The sequence below is a fragment of the Phalacrocorax carbo genome, chromosome 2 (genome assembly GCF_963921805.1).
Source record: "Phalacrocorax carbo chromosome 2, bPhaCar2.1, whole genome shotgun sequence".
NCBI lineage: Eukaryota > Metazoa > Chordata > Aves > Suliformes > Phalacrocoracidae > Phalacrocorax > Phalacrocorax carbo.
The window spans coordinates 43,949,819-43,970,147 of record NC_087514.1 but is presented as its reverse complement, the minus strand read 5'-3'; the positions used below and the strand labels follow the sequence as shown (position 1 = coordinate 43,970,147).

The 20,329-nt window shown below is 39.0% G+C and overlaps 1 protein-coding gene across 1 annotated transcript in view; it reads right to left on the bottom strand.

The window, feature by feature from the left end:
- Positions 1 to 3,617: 3,617 nt before the first annotated feature.
- ATP6V1H (ATPase H+ transporting V1 subunit H) overlaps positions 3,618 to 20,329 on the bottom strand; it is a 50,380-nt gene continuing 33,668 nt past the window's right edge. Inside the window, exons 13-14 of the mRNA XM_064442724.1 lie at positions 16,987 to 17,100; positions 3,618 to 3,951 (exon numbers count right to left, since the gene is read on the bottom strand). Of these exons, the coding sequence (XP_064298794.1) occupies positions 3,891 to 3,951; positions 16,987 to 17,100 (175 nt within the window). The 3' untranslated portion in view covers positions 3,618 to 3,890. The remainder of the gene's footprint in view (positions 3,952 to 16,986; positions 17,101 to 20,329) is intronic.

The following is a 20,329-nucleotide window of genomic DNA, read 5'->3' as shown; positions in this document are numbered from 1 at the left end:
GACTTCACAGCAACAGGGTGAGGCTCTGGAACACCTGCAGTACATCAATGATATCATTGTGCGGAGCAACACAGCAGCAGATGCTCCTGAGAAAGGGAAAAAAATAGTCCAAATCCTTCTGAAGGCTGGCTTTGCCATAAAACAAGGTAAGGTCAAGGGACCTGCATGCACCTGCATGAAGTTCTTAGGAATCAAATGGCAAGATGGTCGTCGTCAGATCCCAATGGATGTTATCAACAAAATAACAACCATGTCTCCACCCGCTAGCAAAAAGGAAACACAAGCTTTCTTGGGCATTGTGGGTTTTTGGTGAATCCATATTCTAAATTACAGTCTGATCATAAGCCCTCTCTATCAAGTGACCCAGAAGAACAATTTCAAGTGGGGCCCTGAGCAAAGACAAGGCTTTGAACAAATCAAACACGAAATAGTCCATGCAGTAGCTCTTGTGCCAGTCCAGGCAGATCAAGATGTAAAAAATGTGCTCTACACTGCAGCCGGGAAGAACGGCCCTACCTGGAGCCTGTGGCAGAAAGCACCAGGGGAGACTCAAGGTTAATCTCTAGGGCTTTGGAGTCAGTGATAGAGAGGATCCTAGGCCTGTTATGCTCCAACTGAAAAAGAGATAGTGGCAGCATATGAAGGGGTTCGAGCTGCTTCAGAAGTGGTTGGTACTGAAGCACAGCTGCTCCTGGCACCCCGACTGCCAGTGCTGGGCTGGATGTTCAAAGGAAAGGTCCCCTCTACACACCATGCAACTGACGCTACATGGAGTAAATGGGTTGCACTGGTCACCCAATGGGCTCGAATAGGAAACCCCAGTCGCCCAGGAGTCCTGAAAGTGATTATGGACTGGCCAGAAGGCAAAGATTTCAGAATAGTGCCAGAGGAGGAGGTGACATGTGCTGAAGAGGCCCCACTGTATAATAAACTACCAGAAGATGAGAAGCAATACACCCTGTTCACTGATGGGTCCTGTCATCTTGTGGGAAAGCACCGGAGATGGAAGGCTGCTGTATGGAGTCCTATACGGCAAGTCACAGAAACTGCTGAAGGAGAAGGTGAATTGAGTCAGTTTGCAGAGGTAAAGGCCATCCAGCTGGCTTTAGATATCGCTGAATGAGAAAAGTGGCCAGTGCTCTATCTCTATACTGACTCCTGGATGGTGGCAAATGCCCTGTGGGGCTGCCTGCAGCAGTGGAAGCAAAGCAACTGGCAGTGCAGAGGCAAACCCATCTGGGCTGCCACATTGTGGCAAGATATTGCTGCCCAGGTAGAGAACCTGGTTGTGAAAGTATGGCACGTAGATGCTCACGTAACCAAGTCAGGCCACTGAAGAACATCAAAACAACCAGCAGGTGGATCAGGCTGCTAAGACTGAAATGGCTCAGGTGGATCTGGACTGGCAACATAAGGGTGAATTACTTATAGCCTGATGGGCCCATGACACCTCAGGCCACCAAGGAGGATATGCAACACATAGATGGGCTCATGACCAAGGGGTGGGCTTGACCATGGGCACTGTAGCACAGGCTGTCCATGAATGTGAAACATGCGCTGCAAGCAAGCCAGCCAAGTGGTTAAAACCTCTCTGGTGTGGAGAACGATGGGTGAAATATAAATATGGGGAGGCCTGGCAGATTGGTTATGTCACACACAAACTTTGATGAAAACGAGCAAAGTGCAGCGATGACAGAACCAGAGCTGGCTTCAGCATGCAACAATCCAACACCACACACCACCTCTCCTGCCCTGAAGGACTGTTATGACAGATGGAGCCCAAAGTCATGGACTCAATGAACACAACGAACATTTTATAGGGATGGCCCACACGCTAAGGGAACAATAGCTGTGTGTATATATCAAAAGACAGGAAAAGTGGTGGTGATTAATTGGAATGTATTGCAAAGCGTGGGACCTGGGCATGGCATAGATGGTGAAGAATAAGGAGTGGATACCGTCCTGGTTTTGGCTGGAATAGAGTCAATTTTTCTTCCTAGTAGCTGGTATAGTGCTGTGGTTTGGATTTAGTATGAGATTGATAACACACTGATGTTTTAGTTGTTGCTAAGTAGTACACTAAATAAAGGACTTTTCAGCTTCCCATGCCCTGCCAGGTATACAAGAAGCTGGGAGGGAAGGGGGCACAGGCAGGACAGCTGACCCCAACTGGTCAAAGGGATATTCCATACCATATGATGTCATGCTCAGCCTATAAACTAGGGGGGAGTTGGCTGGGGGGCAGCAATCGCCGCTCAAGCCTGGCTGGACAGCGGTCAGTAGATGGTAAGCAAGTGTATTGTGCATCACTTCTGTATATTCTTTTCTCATTATTATTATTTTCCCTTCCTTTTCTGTCCTATCTCAACCAACAGATTCTACTTCCCACTCCCCCCCTCTCCAATTCTCTCCCCCATCCCACGGTGGGGTTGAGTGAGTGAATGCCTGTGTGGTGTTTAGCTGTCTGCCAGGTTAAACCACAACAAATATCAAAGACTATGCCTCCCACATGCAGAAGCAAGCACCGGTCACTAATCTACACAATCCAATTTTAATTAGAGCAGGCCAAGGAGTCCTCAAACTGTCATCCCTTAAATATCTTCTCTCTCCGTTGCAACAGTGGTCAAATTTTAGTTATATATGATGAAAATCCAGACTGGGTAAGAAAAGTTTTCCCAATTTGTTGGGGTTTTTTTTTGTTTTGTGTTTGGTTTTCTTTGGGTTTTTTTTCACTTGATGACAGGATAGCCTAAGCTTCCTCAGAGACTTGCACCACACGGGACTACCAATGAAATAAAGTCATGTTCTCTCATCTTTTTTTTTCCAGTCTAAAAATGAATCACAAGAATATTAACTGCTTAGTGCTGCAAGTGCCAGGAGCCAACCTCCTAGGTATGCCACAAGACTGTTTTCACATGCCAATCCAATATCACCTTTGATTTACTGATGCTTACATCTTGTTTACTATCAGGAGCTACAAAACACAGAAAAGACCAATAGCCAAATTATTTGGCTTAATATAAAATAAATACAATACCTTTTAGAATGACATCAGAATCCTAACATTTACAAGTATTTTCAATAACAAAAATATTCCATGGAACTCCAAGGTAATCAGTTACTGGACATTTGTTATTTAAAAAAAAAAAAACAAACAAATGAACAAACAAACGAACAAACAAACAAAAAATAAACCCCGAAAAACCAAAGAACTTGATCTCTGATCTACAGCCGGAAGACTGACATTATAAAGCTTGACTAATAATCTTAGATGTATCAGTTTTCACTACACTGTTTTCTTTTTGTCTTCTCATGTACAGATTTTTGAACATATTGTCTACAAGAGAAGTACCCCATGCCCAAAAAACCCCATACATTTGCTTTTATATACAATTTTAACACTGTTTAACGCTGTTGTGAGGCTTGGTATATATTTTGGTACTGATAAGGAACATTTCTCAGATTACTGCATTTCCTACGAAACACCAAGTCAAAGCTTTATTGATTTGTCTGGAGACATATAGGGACTACGTGCTTTTCTTGGAAAGTGACAACACTGATAACCCACTAGAAGAACAGAACAATTTTTCTAGGCTAATTATAACATGGAATTAATATCCTTTAATAACATTCTTTATTGTGAGAATAAATACATAAAACAAATGGAATATATTAGCCATATTTCCTCATATACATTCAGAATATAACAAGCAGCTAATAGGCATAATCATCAGAACTAGATGAACAAACAAATTTTTACTAAGCCAACAACACTAGAGGAAAGCTGGAAAGCTTACGCACAGTAGCAGGCAAAGAACATGTGATTTCAGTGTTTCCTTGATATTAAAGACAAACATACTGTAGTTATAAGCATGAACTGACGGAAGTGTTTAGCTCCGTGCAGTGGCCGTTTGAGGTTGTTCTGACTGCAACTGCTTTCCAAGGTATTCCCTGAAATACAACAAAAAATTAGACTGAGAAACATTCTGGAGAATAGGATAGTGGTGAGAAGTATGATGTTGAGAAGGAAGAAAAAGCTTTAAGTTTAGAATTATTCCTTCAGATAATGTCTACAGTCAATAGTCAACTGGAGCTACTATGAGCTTTAGGTATACATCATCCACCCCTCTGAAAATAAGGTACAAAGCGAATATCAATGAAACTGTCTGGAAAAAGAAAAAGCCCAGTGTTAATATTTACAAGTCCTGGCAACTGCTACAGAACACCCACGAAGCCCACAAGTTTTGCTTGTTGAATATACATATTAGAAGCTGTGGCAAATTATTTAAAAGGATCTCTTCCCATAACCCAGCTGCATGAGCACAAGTAATACCTGTGGACATACTGGCAATTTAACCCATAGTCTAGCAAAATAGACACTGACTGAAGAACTATATCTTCAAGGTGGAAGAAAGAAAAGATTCAAGTCAGGCCCACTGTATACCAACACTTCCCTTAAGTGCTTTCCTCACCTGTATTCTGAAGTGCAGTAAGTCACTTATTTTATACCTGTCCTCTCAACACCAGAACAAACACCACCCCCACCACCCCCAAATTCTTAGCATTTGCCTCAAGCAACGATATCTAAATCCTATGGAAAAATATCACACAGTTCTGAACTTTCCCATCTTTCACTGCCTCCTGTGAAAGCAGCTCAACACTTCACAGAAACACAAAGAAGCTGAAAGAGATCTTTAGTAATATCTGGTTTGTTGCTTGTTAGAGAAAAACTTCAATAATTGTACCACTGTATCAGCTGAAAGAGAGGTTTCAGGACCTGTGAAACATAAGCAGTTTTTTTCCATTGCTGATCATACACTTAGCACCACAGTTTCTCTCTCTACACAGGTATTTCAACCTACACAGGTTAAACATTAGAAGCATTTCAGAGAAATTATGTTCACAATGAAGCCTTTAAAAACAAACAAAAACAAAAACACCACCACAAAACCCCAAAATAACTCAAGAGTATGTACTTCTGCTTTATTAAAAAAAGAAAAAAAGACCAGTTTGTTCTTATTGCACATCTCAAACAATAGTTTTCAGTTTAGTGTCCTGTTGAACAGCTATTCCCTATGCATTACAATTCCTACCACACAATGACTTTAGCATCACAACTGTATCACCCAACAGCACTCTTCTCAGTTTTAAAGTATCTAGGAAAGCAAAATTCCTATGAAGTATGTTAACTTTAAACTCCACTAGCAAAGAAAATAACACAAAATTTATATGCTGAGACGTACATTGCAATTTAGCACCTTCCTTCACAGCTTTATCAGGTGTTGCTGCAGGATCACGGTATTTTAATGTTTGGGCTGCACTCAATAAGTATGACTTTTGATCATAATAGGTAGGTTACCACCCTCAAAGTAGAGACTCCTGATGGCAAAAAAGGAAATGAGCTTCTCTCTTGTAGTTTTGCAGGACTCAAAATTGTACCACCAAATTAAACAAAATTTGACAGCCATCCAAAAAACACAACCAGCAGCTACGAAGGGCTTCCAAACTCAAACCTCCTTCTGCTCCCTCTGTGTTCTTTTGGGTTTGTTCCCCACCCCCACACCCCCCCCGCCTTTGTTTCACACCTATATGCATGTACTGATTCTAATATTTCTCCTCTGACATCCAACTTCGAAAGCAACTGACGCTGCATAAGTGGCTCTGCTCACAGCATCACAGACCTGCGAAGTTATTTATTCTTAAACCACACATGAACTATTTTGAATGTGAAATTCCTATGCAATTACTTAGAAGTAGGAAAATCAATCAAGCTAACAATCGTAATGGAATGACTACCGCATAGCTTACACTGGTTCAGATGCATGCCTGAGGCTTACTAAAATCCCTTCCACGGTGCAGTGTATTCAGCAAAAATCTCAGAGAGGGCAGAGCAGTAGCATATTTTGTAGGTACTTAGTGCCTTAACAGACATATTCAGCTTCTACGGACATACAGTAGATAGTACAGTATCTTCCCTAGAAAACCTTTTATTTCAGTCATTCATTTGCAGGTGTAAGGTTTAAGTCCAGGGACAAGGAAAAGCTCTTATCCCATTTCCCCATGCAGAATGAGTATTTGCAGCTGCTGCTCTATGTTGCCATGCTGCAAACCCAGGTGAAAACCCTATACTGTTCCTACCCCATCACTTCTTTAGCCACCACCAAGGGCTGCTGAAATGCAAAAACCTTGTCCCGCCTGCTGTTACAAGTACCAGTTAATTTTCTATTTGGTGATAATTTCCAACTAAGTGTCACTGCTTAACCTAGGACAAGTCCTTGCATGGTCTATGCCAGCTGATGAGACAGATTGGCAAGAGACCGATAGGAGGGATTTTGACAGCTTCTCAACACGGAGCTTTCATGTGCAGCCTCCGGAGAGCAGACTGAGTCGTTATGCTGCCTGGCCTTTGGTCACTTCTCCCTCCCATCTTCCACTAAAACTCAAGCTACCAAGGGTAGCTAAAGTAGGCCTCTGTTCCCCCTCTGTTAAAATACATACTAAAAAGCACAAGAAGTTTCAAGTATATTTTTTACATATTGGCATTTCATCACATCAGGAGGTTAAGTAGCGCTGTAAGCTTCAGTCTTCACACAAACTAGACACAGTGTTTCCATCAGTATGCAATTAAAATCAAGTGTCTAAGATTTTTTTTATCCTGCAGTCTTACTTACTTAAATCTTAAGAGAAAAACTGGGATTTTAGAATTACTGTTCACCCCACAATTAAAATTACCTTTAAGAATGCAAGCTTTCAGCACATTGCACTACAAGAACATGTACAAGGAAAGAAGGCTAGTCACCAAGATAACAAATCATAAAATATTCAAAACAGCATCTGACAGATTAGAGATGCAGGCTACAATGGAAAGTAATGAGGTATTTTTGACATTACAAGCTATAAACCCATGAATTAGAACACTACTTCCTATTTTAAATTTGTTAGTCCTTCCTTCATAACCACAGAAAAAGACCACCTTTACTACAACAAAGGCATCACGGTTGGTCTTTTGCAAGCACATGAAGTTTCTAAGATGGTTAAACCCAGAAGCAAAAGTATACAACATATGAGTGTAGCCACTACCGGCACAGATTCACATGTACCTGATCAGCTCATATTACAGACTAAGACAAAACATATCCTGCTAACATTTGACATAGTTGAGGTGAGGTTTGGGTCCTACGTACCCATTGTCTTTCAATACACAACCTGATATTCCCTTCGAACCAGGCAAAGCAGATCTTCAGGGCGTCTCTTAATATGTGTTCTACAAGATGTAGAAAATTCAAGTACAAAGATGTGGAAAGAGAGCAAAATACTGTCCTGGCCAACACCAAATTCAGTCACCGATTCTTTCCACTGGAAAGCAGTCTTTTACCTTGAGTAGGTATTATACTATTTTATATAATACTTCAAAATCCAGAAGTAGTAAACATTTTTTCAATAAAAATACATGAGCTGTCCAGCCATTATATACGGCTGATGTTTCTTCTGTATTATTTAAGGGGATGAAGGGAAATGAAATTATATGTACAACAGTCCAGTAATATTAAACATTTTTACATATAATGCTTTATTCTTTAACTGCTTTCCAGAAAGGGAAGGAAAGTTACCATATGCTTAACGGTGCTCCCTCAAGTCAGTATCTGGAGAAGTCTGTGCTCTCCCACATAGACCGACTTACACTTAAGCACATCATTTTGGTATACTCCCCATGCTGGGATTGTAGAGGTGAACTCCGTGGTTATTTTTACAGTACCTTGCAGCAGTTCATCGCAGCACTAACTTGGAATCAGCACTAGAAACCATGCAACACAGAATAAGCTGGTAATTCATCCTCCAGCATTAATAATCAAGATGTAAAGTACCTTGTAAGTTTAAATTTGCAAGTTTAGCTCTCTGGAACAAAAAGTTCCACTTAGACCATTTTCCTCCCACTGGAACAAAAAGGCCTTTATAAAGGTCAGTTTTAGCCCCGTTCTGACTTCCTTCTATGTAAAACCATCCTTATTACAAAGCAGATAAAGCTGGACCAGACAAGCTTGCATTTACAGTTAACCGCATTCAAATGTGAAACAACTGATTCAGTACAAATTTACAAGAGCACAAAACATTACCTCTGCACTGCAGAAAAGCATCAAAACATGCAAGCATACGTCATTACTTTGTAGTTACTCTATGAAGTCCTCCATTTCTCAACTAAAGCTCATATGAACAAAACTTGAAACGCCCCATTCTCTCACTTCCTTGGTCATTCAGAGGTCTGACAGTGAGGCATAAGTCATTTCCATTTGCAAATTAATCTTTTCATTCATATTAGAATAACTAAGTGAGATTCATTCCACCCTAGCAATTTCCTCTTTTACAGGCCTAATCTTTAAACACACATTTTCAGAGGTATCCAAAGTGCTTTTTCCAAGAAAAGGAAACTTAGAGGTGAATAAATTAATTTGTTGCATCTCAAATCCTTATTCCAATTTGTTGCTTCATTCAGTTTAATTTAATTGGGTTTGTTGGCGTATGAGACACACTGACAGCCTCAAGCTGAGATATACTTAAGTATTATAGTAATTGCAACAAATGCTTAAAGGTCATTTAGGAAAAAGGCACAAGGAACTGATCCAACACATAAGCCACCAAATTCAGCGAGTATGGAATAAGGAGGTAACTGCAAACTGGCACAAGACCTTACCTGAAAGTTTTATACTGATTTTCAGATTGAGCGAAGGACATTGTCAACAACAGACAATCTATGATAGCCAGGGAAGTTTCAAGGTACATACAACAAATTTCTAGAGGTCATGTTCTAAAAGGAACAAGCTTTGCAGTTTAAGAACTACTGCTTTTAGTGTTATACTCCAAATTCCAGTGCAGTTAGATTTACCTGTCCTTTAAGGAAAACTGAAAATTCTTCTTTTTGTCAGGCAAGGGAAAAAAGGAGATGAAGCATAAAAGAAAGGAAGGGTGAAATTTTCCTACTGTTTCTCTAACAACATTTATCTTAAATCTTGCTTAAATATAATTTATTGGAGAACTATGTTATCCAGAAACATTTGTCTTCAACATCTGTAATTTCCAGCTTGTTTTAGCAGACTAGGATCCTTAAGAGGCAGAATGCTTTCCTTTGACAAAGAACAATATAAAATAATTTTTTTTCCCCCCTCACTCTAAACATAAACCTAGAGCCCCATGCTTTTGAAAGTGAAAATGAAAAGCTAGTTCTGAAGAAATTCTTCCCCATATGAAAGAGTACAGAAGTCTAATAAAGCTACAATAAAATGTCTGCCACACAACTCAAGCAAATCAAAAGACACTGTCAACAGACACTGGTACAGACAAACCAAATATAAGACAAGCAAGTTGAGAGGACAGGCAGCAGATGTAATACTTTGAACAGAAAGAAAAGATTTGCCATCTTTACATTGCATTTCTACTATGGGTCTAATAACCTGGATTTGTTGAGAGAGACTGACCAGCTTGTCATTTATCAAGGCTTCATAAATAGGTATTCGAGTTACACAACTGATGTATTCCCATCTCTAAGCAGGGTAAACTGTCCCTTGAAAGCATTAGTCTTATAAGTGTTATACTGCTGCAAAAACAGCTCCACAGATGTGACAATCCCTGGAACCTTCTAAGCAGCAGACATGGAGTGGCAACACCAGGACGAAGTTGCAACCATCTCTCAAATCCTTATGTAATCCAGTGGGGGACAAAGCTGGCACGGCCACCTTGAACCCAATCTAGCCATGTACGCCTGCCTTTCTCACGGGGCACTTATCCAGGCATTCTGGCGAGACAGTATTTTTTTACTCATTTAACTCTTAAGTTAATTGTTTTCTGCTAATAAGCTCCCTTGAACCCGGTTACTGCAGTGTCACATTAACACTACTAGTGGCCAGGAGAAAGGCAGGTAGAGCTGGAGAGGGGCTACCACAGATGCATTTGCCTTGCCACAGAGCCACAGTCATGGAATCAGTAAAGAAAATAAAGAAACCAGGCTCAACTCAAACCTGGAGCTATGTTAGTGTTTGGTTCCTGAAATATTATCATGTCATACTGCTAGATCAGGAGTTATAAAATAATATATAAAAATATGCAGTGGTATATCTAAAATATAGGCTAGATATATATTGTATATTTTAAAAAAATATATATTTTATACATTACATGCACTGCTCTTCACAGAGGTAAACAGAAATAGTAGAGCTATGGAAGTAGTAAACTGAAGAAATAAAACCCAACATCCTCACAGAGAGCTGGGCTGGGAAGACTGCCCAAGCTAGACTGCTACCACACAGGAAAACTTTAGTTCTTTTCTGTCGCTTGTTTGCCGAATACTATTTTATTCCCTGACTCAGCCAAGTAATGCAATATGAAGTATTTAAAAAAAAGGTATTAAACATTATAAAATATTTTTCTATTATACCAATGCAGACCATAAGTAGTGCTGAAGGTAAGGCAGCACAAACAACTAACAAAAAGAAAAAACAAATGTACGCAAAAGCATCAAAGCTACTCTGGCCAAGCAATTTGGGTCTCCACCACATCATCAAATTGAAGGTTTTATAAATTATCTTATTTTCAGTGGAACCATGGTGATTTTTCACCATGTATCTCCTTGACCTATACATGTGGCCTTGGATCTCAAGAGAGAGGAGATATTGCAAAAATCTCTGCAATCCACAATATTTAGTGTAACAGATTCCACTTAATGCAAACCAGTAGAACAAAAACAAACTGTTAAGGTGGTGAACAGCATCTAGGACATTTTTTCACCTTAATTATTCACAGTGAAGAGACATTTAACATTTTGATGTGCACACTAAAACTAAACAGCCTGAATAGTTGAGCAGAGGGATTATAAACATTACATTTTTTTTTTTAAATGGGGCCTGTCTTCAGCTGGATGCAATAATATTAATAGACAACCTACAGATTATCTCCTGATTACTAAAAACATTATTCACAGCACAGTTTACAGCCCTCCTTATGATATGAAATGCAAATTTAACGTGTGTCTTCAGACTGAGACACTGCAAGAACCTCCTTTTCACTCAGCAGTTTCCCTTCAAAGAGGATTTGTCCATTTTCTGGAAGGGTAATTCTAGACTTCCAGTTCACAACTTTACATACAAGCTATAAAGAAATGGCATATCAATGAGCTCCTATTACAAGGCTATTACATGTTTTATTAGATTTTTAAAATAAAAATCTATTAAATTAAATCACATATATGCCTTTCTATTAGGGAGACAAGGTACAAACCTTTTTACACCTTTAAGATGCACTATGAGCTAACACACAGAGCCTTTCTGTGAATTAAGAACCAACCTGACTGAACCAAGGAAGTTGGTTTGAAAGTGGTTTTATACTTAATCAGAATATTTAGTTGCCACAATGAACAGTGAGCAAAATGCTTTCAACAATGAAGAGCTTTAAGGTTGCACAAAATATTTCAGAATGACTAACATAGGAAAATTCAGTTTGAAGTAACACTAATCAGAAGTGAAACTATCAGAAAGTTACTTCTTTGGTGACATGGTTTTTCATCACAGCACATGAAAAAGAACAATTTCTCTGAAAAAAATAATATTCAAAATGAGCAGGATGTTAGATATTTGCAAAATATTTGCTTCACATTAACAGAAGCTCGAGAAATATTAAAATGTGTTTTACAAACAGTGCAGACCTCATGACAGAAAACAAAATCACAGCGCGAAATTCTGGAGAGCATATGCACATTACAAACCACAACCCCTACCCGTATGGAACGAGGCTTTACAAGAATACATATTTATGTTCTAAGAAAAAGATGGAGCACTCATACTAGACATCAAGTATGCCTGTAACTAACTGGATTTTTGCGTAGCTTGTCTCATTCTAGCTAGGAACTGTCCTCTTAAAAAAAATATTCATTTTTAGCAGGGGCACAATCTATCCGCTCAAACTTTTCAGTTGGTTAACTTCTGTTAACTACTAAAAAGGAATTGTATGGATGAAGAAGGCTAAGAAACAGGAAAAATAAATACAGTGGATCGCATTATCATGTAGGCATTATTTCCTAGATTAAAACCTACTCTATTAAGCATTACACATCTGAGTGTTGGGACAGGGAAAACAAAAAAAAGGGGGGGCAGCCAGACTTCATGGCTGCCCGTTAACTATCACCTTGCACTTCTCACTACCAAAAGCAAGCAAGGTACAGAAGCTATCTTAGGAGATATGTGGACTTTGGAGAACAAAGTTTATACCAAAGAACAGTAGCAACAAATGCCAAGTATTTCATGCTAACTCTACACAGCAACAGCTTCTAAATATAGCATACCACAAATTCTAGGCAGTTTCAGGTTTTTTAGTGTGTGCCTGCATAACTAGTCATTTTAAAAAAATGGAAAGCAAGCAATTTTGACTGGGATGTGCACTCTGAAAATAATATATGAATCTGCTGCATATTCAAAGCTTATCTGAATTTGTTGCTTCACTCAGAAGGCCATTTATTAATTTTACTTCCAATACCATACTTAATCGTGCATCAGTGATGCATCCTCATTCCCACTGTTTAGAATCCTCCAACATATTCATACTCTCCATGTTGGTATCAGTTCACTGAATAGCAGTTTATTCTAAAAGTCTGCCTGTTTAACGGAGGTTTATAGCTCAAAGCCTGCACAGGTGAAAGGATCCTGGGGAGATGAGGCATCATACCTGAACCCAGAGGTAAGAGATGCAATCCCTCACTAACAGCAGCTCACTACTAAGGCATAAGCAGAAAGGTGGGGCAACATAGTCCAGTAGTTTAGTCAATGGGAACAAATGCTGAAAGATGCTACAAGTTCTGCCATTACCCTGACTCAGCCAGAGGGAAAATAAACGAGTTTGCAGTCAGATCCACCATGGTTTCAGTAGCACTTGTATGAATACTGAAGAACTTTTGACCTATAGGGGTTAAACCACTGCTTGTTACTTTACATTTGCATGAACAAAGAGCACACATGATCCACCTCTGCACATCTCAGCCAGACTGGATGTTGTAACAATTCTCTCTTATTTCTGACTTCTTGTCCCCAACTTCCAAGAGCACTGCTGCTGACAGAGCAAGAAAAAAAGTAAATATGCTGCACTTACTACACGAGTCAGGAGCAAACCTCCCTGGGCCTAACCCGGCTAGAAGACAAGCAAGTGATGGAAGTTAATGCACTATGTTCTATGTGACCAGTAAGGTCATAAATAAATTACACGTTAAATGCAGAATATTTAGAATTCACCTAGCTCTTATTTTAGTGAAGTAATATAAAGTTGGAATTAACCCCTTTAGAATGAAACCAGGAGACTATAGGTTCACAAATCTTAAAGACACAAGATTATTCCCACTGCTCAATTTCAGGCACTGAAGCTGCTCTGCACTGCCCTGAAAAACAACCTACTTCTCTGTTGTTCATAGAAGGAACTTGGGCTTCTAACTGTAGGTACACTTTGAGTCCCAACATCCCATCTCTGAAGTTCAGTAAAATGTTGTGCCATGAAACACATGAAAGGTACATGCTTCATCTGTAGAGATTAACATACTGAGTTTCTTTAAAGCGATATATGTAAGTGCAGTTTAGAACTTAATTATTTGATTCTTTTAAATCCGCATCATTAAAAACATTGCTCCAACCAGCATTAGGTTCCCAAAACCAGTTCCTAATACTGAAATGGTCAAGTCGGGTATTGCCTCTGAACACCAACAAAGATAAAGAATAAGGAGATGATGTTCCTTACACATAGTTAAAGCACAAATTAAACAGGACACACAAAAAAATCTGCCATCCATCACTGACATGCCGAACCCCCATCTACCAATAACAAGTTTTTACCATCAGCATGGGGTGCCGTGACTAATACAGTTAGTTCAAGTGAGATTAAAACACAGGATAAATTACCATTTAAAGACATTAAGTGATGCTAAAAAGATACCTTCGCTCCCTGCTTCATCGACTATATGATCATTTAACATGCAAATGTAACTGGAATATTTCACCTGAACTTACCTCATCTGAAAAGCTGACAGCAATTACCACTTTTGCCAACCTAGTTTCACCATTAAACAGAATGCCTGACAGTCTGATTTCCCCTCATTTATCCCTGACTTAAAAACCCCTAAGGAAAAGCCAGTTGAGCAGCCTGTAATGAACTATTCAAATTACTTAGGACTTAATTGTCTCCACATTGAGTTATTAGCAGTCTAATGATAGAGCTGCATTTTAAGAACACCACTTCAGCTGCCCCATGACACTCCCTACTCCCTTGGTTCAGGTACCAGAAGTTTTTCCTTACTCTGCTGCTCCAGGCACAGCACTTGCACCAAGCCTCAACCTGGCAGATCAAGCCCTTATTTTCTCACCCTTCTCTTGGTTAGCCTCCAGATCTAGAAAGAGCCTGACTGCCTCTGTCATGTATGTGTCACAGGTGCTAATGAAGAGTTGTTCCCTGCCAGTCAAATTCAAGGAAAAAAACAATTGCTTTGAGTGAAATAACTGGAACTTCAAAACACATGGAAGCAAGGTAAGCAAAACCTTCAATTTTCTGAGTAATCTATGTTATGACAAAACAAATCTAAATAAGTAGGCATTTGAACTGCACTGTGTACCAGTCAGGGGACTCTGCTCTCTTCTCCCCACACAAGCTATGAAACAGAAATGCTCCTGACACACATCAAAAGACAGATCTATACAAAGACAGATCTGCCTTCCCAGGTACAAACAATATGTCATTTCCTTAGCTCAAGCTATCTGATGTCCATTCCAGAGGGAATGCTGTTTTGGTAAATACAAGCCAAGGACAATGTGTCCCAGAGGCTTGTTCTAATACGAATTAAACAAGAATGTATTCCCTACAGAAATGACAATATGAATCTGAAAACGGCATTAACATACAGGTCCTTTTTATTGACACCTCTGAAGACCTGAAACAGATGTAATGGCAATCTCTCTTAGTCTCAAGTCTAAAGGTTCGCAAACTGTGAAAAGCAGGCATAGAAACGTTCATGCCATTAAAAGAAGAAAACCAAGACAAACCTAGAAGACCAGAGGTGATATTTTTTAAAATTAGTATGCTTAAACTGAAACAGAGGAAAAGCCAGGTTAAGCATCCAGGAAAACTTTTACTACCAGTGAGGTTTGTGCTGGAGAAAGACCAGAGTTTTGTGCTTTTATTACCAGATTTCCAACATCAGAACACACATGAAATAAGACCTGTCTCCCCTGCAGAAGGCAAATTCTGTAACTAAGCCTTTCACATCGTAATCTCCATTTAACTACAGCTGGTTTATAATACTCAGAATGCTCCAAATATATCAGAACAGCATAGTGAAAAAAGCAGCATATCACCAAACTAAGAAGCAGGGTGGAGTGCAATATACAGTACTACCCCAAAATTAGGCTGCACATGACCACACGTTTAGTCTCCACCTCCACACAGTCACAAATTCAATGCTATTTACCAAAGTACTCCTTAAAGGTAGAGAACGTTAACTCTGGATGTGTCACAGTAGGTTATTTAAATGTGTATTCTCTGCTATAGATGGTTCCTACAGTATGACAGAGAGAGGAAGCAGGATAAAATGACTGTTATAACACACATGAGAGTTAAAACTCATTCTTCAGAAGAAAATGGAGAAAAATAGCTTTGTTTTACAGAAAATACACTGCAGGGAGAGGGGACAGGAGCTTTTTGTGAGCCTTGCTAGCCTGTCTTCTATGGCAAGTAGGTGACTTGAACCTGTCAGAATGTGCTTGGTAAACCTTGTTCCCCTACCACTTTCATACTGTTAGCATCATCACTTCTCAGCCTTTTAAAAAGATCACATTGTATCAGAAGGGAAAAACTGACAGAAGTTATAGGTACTTCCAAGCACCAAGCTTTTCAGAAATAAAAGGTTGTTTAAGTTCAAAATTAAATTAGTTGTTTTTATCTCAATATCTATGTTCCAATGTACTCAGATGTACTGTTGCATTTTATCTTTCTCTAAGGCATTGCCAAGTTGGAAATATGAGCTTTGGTGAAATAATTAACAATCAGATTAAGAATTCCTAATTAGTGGGTTTTAACTCTCCATGCTTTATGCTTTCCGTACCTAATTAGTTTGGCAAGTTACACAGAGTTGTTACGTGAACACTGAAGTTTTTCAGACTTCAGCCCTTCAACGCTTCATTATAAAGGTCCTGTACTCTGTTGGAAAGGCAGCATCACCCACCAGCAAGTTCTGTGGCAGAACATGCCAGGATTTCAGGGGTTTGGGAGCTTTATTAGAGAACTAGTCAACAAACAATGAAAGAAAAAACTCACTTCAAATGCTATTCTCAGCAATTGCTGAAAGATACCAGTGAGCGATTTTCAACTTCATGTAAGAAACCAACCCATAAGCTTCTGCTACAATTTTTCTGCTCAAGAAAAATTGTACTTCCACCCCTCAAAATGGCAACATCAAAATAACACTATAGAGTGGTGGAAAAGACTAAAGCAAAGAACAACAATACAAAAGAATGGTCAGGCATGCACTTTGCAAAGCAACAGCCAATTAAGTACTTGAAGCATCAACTCTTCCAACTACATCAAACTACTGATTCCTTCAGCTGAGATTAAGTAAGCTTGCTAAAATACCTACGCACATCCTTAACATTTTGAAGACTGTAGTTTTGCAAGCCTAAATTACAGCTTGTGTTAAATATTAAGCAGTTCCAGTAAGTTAAAATATATTGTTCAAGTTAATTACTCATGACATTCAGTCATGCAAGGTCAAGCTACTCGATTCAAGTGCAACAAAAACAATCATAAAAACTACCGAAGAACTTACACATAAGCATCATATTGTTCTATCATTTAAGAACCACAGTCTTACCACATTAAAATATTATTCCCCCCTTAAAGAAATCTGCTGTCTTGAATCCATTCTCCACAGCCCAGTATTTCTTACTGTTAGTAGTATGATAAAAAATCTTCACATACCAGTTGTGAACCATCAGCTTCTGCACGGCCAGTAGTGCATTATAACGAACTTGTTGGTCTTCATGATGCATGTGGTTCATTACCAGTTGTTTACCACCAAGTTGTTCAATCACTCTGAAAGAGAGGAGGGAAGCAGTTTCTTTGACATTAGTTCAGCTTCTGGGTAGCTATCCTATCCAACCTCTTCATGTTCAGGGCATTAAGAGGTTAAGTTTAAGTCACATAATATTTATTCTATTAAAATATTTATTTCCTAACACATACATCTTATTTGACATGTTACAAATGCAGATCTCTCATACTACCTACTGAATGTTTTTTAATTGTGGGGGTTGTTTTAGATTTTTTGTTTGTTTTTAAGAATTTACAATATCAGGAAGTATTTGTGCTGGACTCCTCTGTTTGCTACTCACTACCTACTTCCATAAATTTTGAAACAAACAGCAACAGTCAAGGAAGGAACCCTTTTCAGAGTTATTTATTTTACCTAGCTTGCTAAAGAATGCAATATTAGCTTGAGAGGGTTGGCAGGGTACAGCACTATTGATTATTACTTAGGAGGAGGTAGTGCCCCCCCCCCCCCATAAATTGATGATAACCAGGTCATTCCATTTTTTGCAAGAATAAAGCTCCAATACAGTCCAGCACTGCCTAATCCAGAAAAAAAAAAAATGCTTGTAGTCACACTAACACCTATTAAACCAGCCACTTGGTACTCCTGATAGTGCTTTTGGCCATTCAAACTGTACTGGAGCCACAGCTACTCTTGCACAAGATGTAGAACTGGCTGTTAAGTTACCATTTCCAGAAAAAACAGTATGTCTGAGCTGCATCTTTCACTACAAACTTCACCATAGTCTTTTAATAGCTATACCAAATCCCATGTGAAACACTGATGAAACTTTGTACCACGTCATGAATATATAATTTCTTAAAAAACTGGAAGGCGACACACTTAAAACCTGAAAAAGTATCACCATCCAGATCAGTCTCTACAGGCAGTGTTTTGGTCTGTTATAACAAAAAGTCTGGAGAGAATTTGCAAGGAATATATACACTGATTACTCACTGACCTGCATGGTTTTTTACATCGGTTCTCTCACAAGTCACTGAGTAGTTAAACACAATATCCTGTGAAGCGGCTATCATTTGCGTTACTCTTAACCTGATGCTATCCCATCATTCTAAGCCTGCATTGGCTGTCTGCTTCTATTACTGTTCATTTCATGGCCAAATTAATGCATTACTGCTGCACAACACAACATGTTTTTGTAAACCACAGAACAGTATAAAGATGTAGCAGAGAGATGAAAAATAGAATATCCCATTTCATTTTATAACTCAGTCAAAACCATCCTGGAGACCACAGGGAATATTATTTCCCAACTGTATTAAAACACAGGAGGATGTTTCATACAACAGGAATGCATTCAGAAAACTGCAACTGTTTTAAGCTGGAAAATCCTCACCAAGAACTCAAGAAGTTATTACTAATAACATTCAAAAAACCCCTTTATGCCTGCCTTAGGCTGCCTCACATTTTTAATCATGTGTTAAATATAAAACTACTGCAAAGACAAGACTATGAAGCACAAACAAAAATTTGTTCCTCATTAGAGGACTGACTTTTCAGAAATTGGAAGGAGGTTAAAAAAGGCATTAAACTCAAAAGCTTCCTTATGCTAGGAGCACACAAGAAACAAAATGAAATGTTAAAATCCTATAATCACAAATGGAAATAGAGTATTTGATATGACAGTACATCACTGAAATTATAGCTGAGAATATGAAGAGTCAAAGAACAGCATTACCGTTCTTCTATAACACAGCCTGCTGGTACAAATCATTTCCCATCCATGTTTTAGACCGAAAGGTAAGCAACTGCAAGGAAGGTTCCCAGTGAACCCTGCTCAAAACACTATTTTTCATTCTGTTTTCCCTCTTCTCAACTTCTCTTTACTTTACAGCAGTTACAGAGCCCAGTGGGGCAGTTAGAGTATGTGTACATCTTCTGCAGGGATTGTTCCCCATAATAACAGTGCACTAAGCCGAAACAGTGGCAATTCAAACAAGCTTCTGGATGCTGAAAAGCCAGATTTTAACATGACCCATTTAAAAGGAGAAAGAGGAAACAGAAGATGAAGACCAATGAGAACCGTTTAGACTGTTATAACAGAAAATATTAATATAAAATCCACACTGCATATCTAAAAGCAGACCAAGGTGAAAAAGGGAATACATTTAAGCTGTTTCTGAACCACGAGCTAAAGGAGGGAATGGCTCTAGGTGTCAATCTCTTGTACATGCAAAACATAAAATCCATGTTCATAGCATTCACGTGATTGAACGTGTTGATCCTCTATAGCAGTTACCCTTGGGCCACATCAAAGTTGTACTGGAGGCTGGGTTCAGTCTGGGTTTCTTCTCAGTGACAGGAAATACCAATGCTGTACTTTATTTCTGCTGCTATGTTGTCAGAAAATGCATGTTGGTGAGGCTCATTAGAAGCCCACAGTGCTACTGCCTTGAGGATTTGGTCCACGATGTTCAATTTTAAAGGTGAGTTAAAATTACTTAAGCTGACATCAGAGAACAGCCAAGCAAAAATGTAGTATTTAGTTTAACAAACGTTTTCTTTTCTCAGGCAAAGGGAAAGGTTAGCCAGAACTGTAACTCTAGGTCTCCGCTGTGCACAGCAGGTAAACTTAAGAAGTTTTAGGTTCTAATTCACCTATGCAACCTTCGACGGCTGAAGGACAACACAGTTAAGAGTTGAGGATAAACACTTAAAAGGAAACAAAAAAGTATTTAAGACATTTAGATTCTCTTATTCTTCTAAATCAACGAATAGAATCCATTCTCAAAGTGAGTCATGCAATGATAGTGTGAAATGCCAACCAGGCGTGGGAGCAGTAAATGACTATATATCAAAAAACATCAAGGTAAGAAATGGACTATTACGTGGGAACTGACATACAGTCCTTAGGTATTTTAAGCTTTTAGTCCTAAAATTGCTGAAGTTGTCCTTTGTAAAAGTACAGTGGATTACAAAGGGAATTCTTTAAAAGAGATTGAGGCATTTTAGTTTGTCCATCAGGACAGAAAGGTAAATAAGCCAAGTTCATAAGCAGAAAGCAGCTAAAGTACTAGAATTTGACAGAAGAACGTGGGTTAGAATACTATCTAGGACACTTATTTGTTGATGACCGCTCCTTTTGAATGTTCGCACACTTCTGAATAGGTTTAGCAGTCTGGGAGCTAAGCAGAGCTGTGGTCCCACCAGCAGTACATTTTTCCAGCTACAGAGAGATACAGGTCCTGTTGATCCACTCCTCTGACTTCG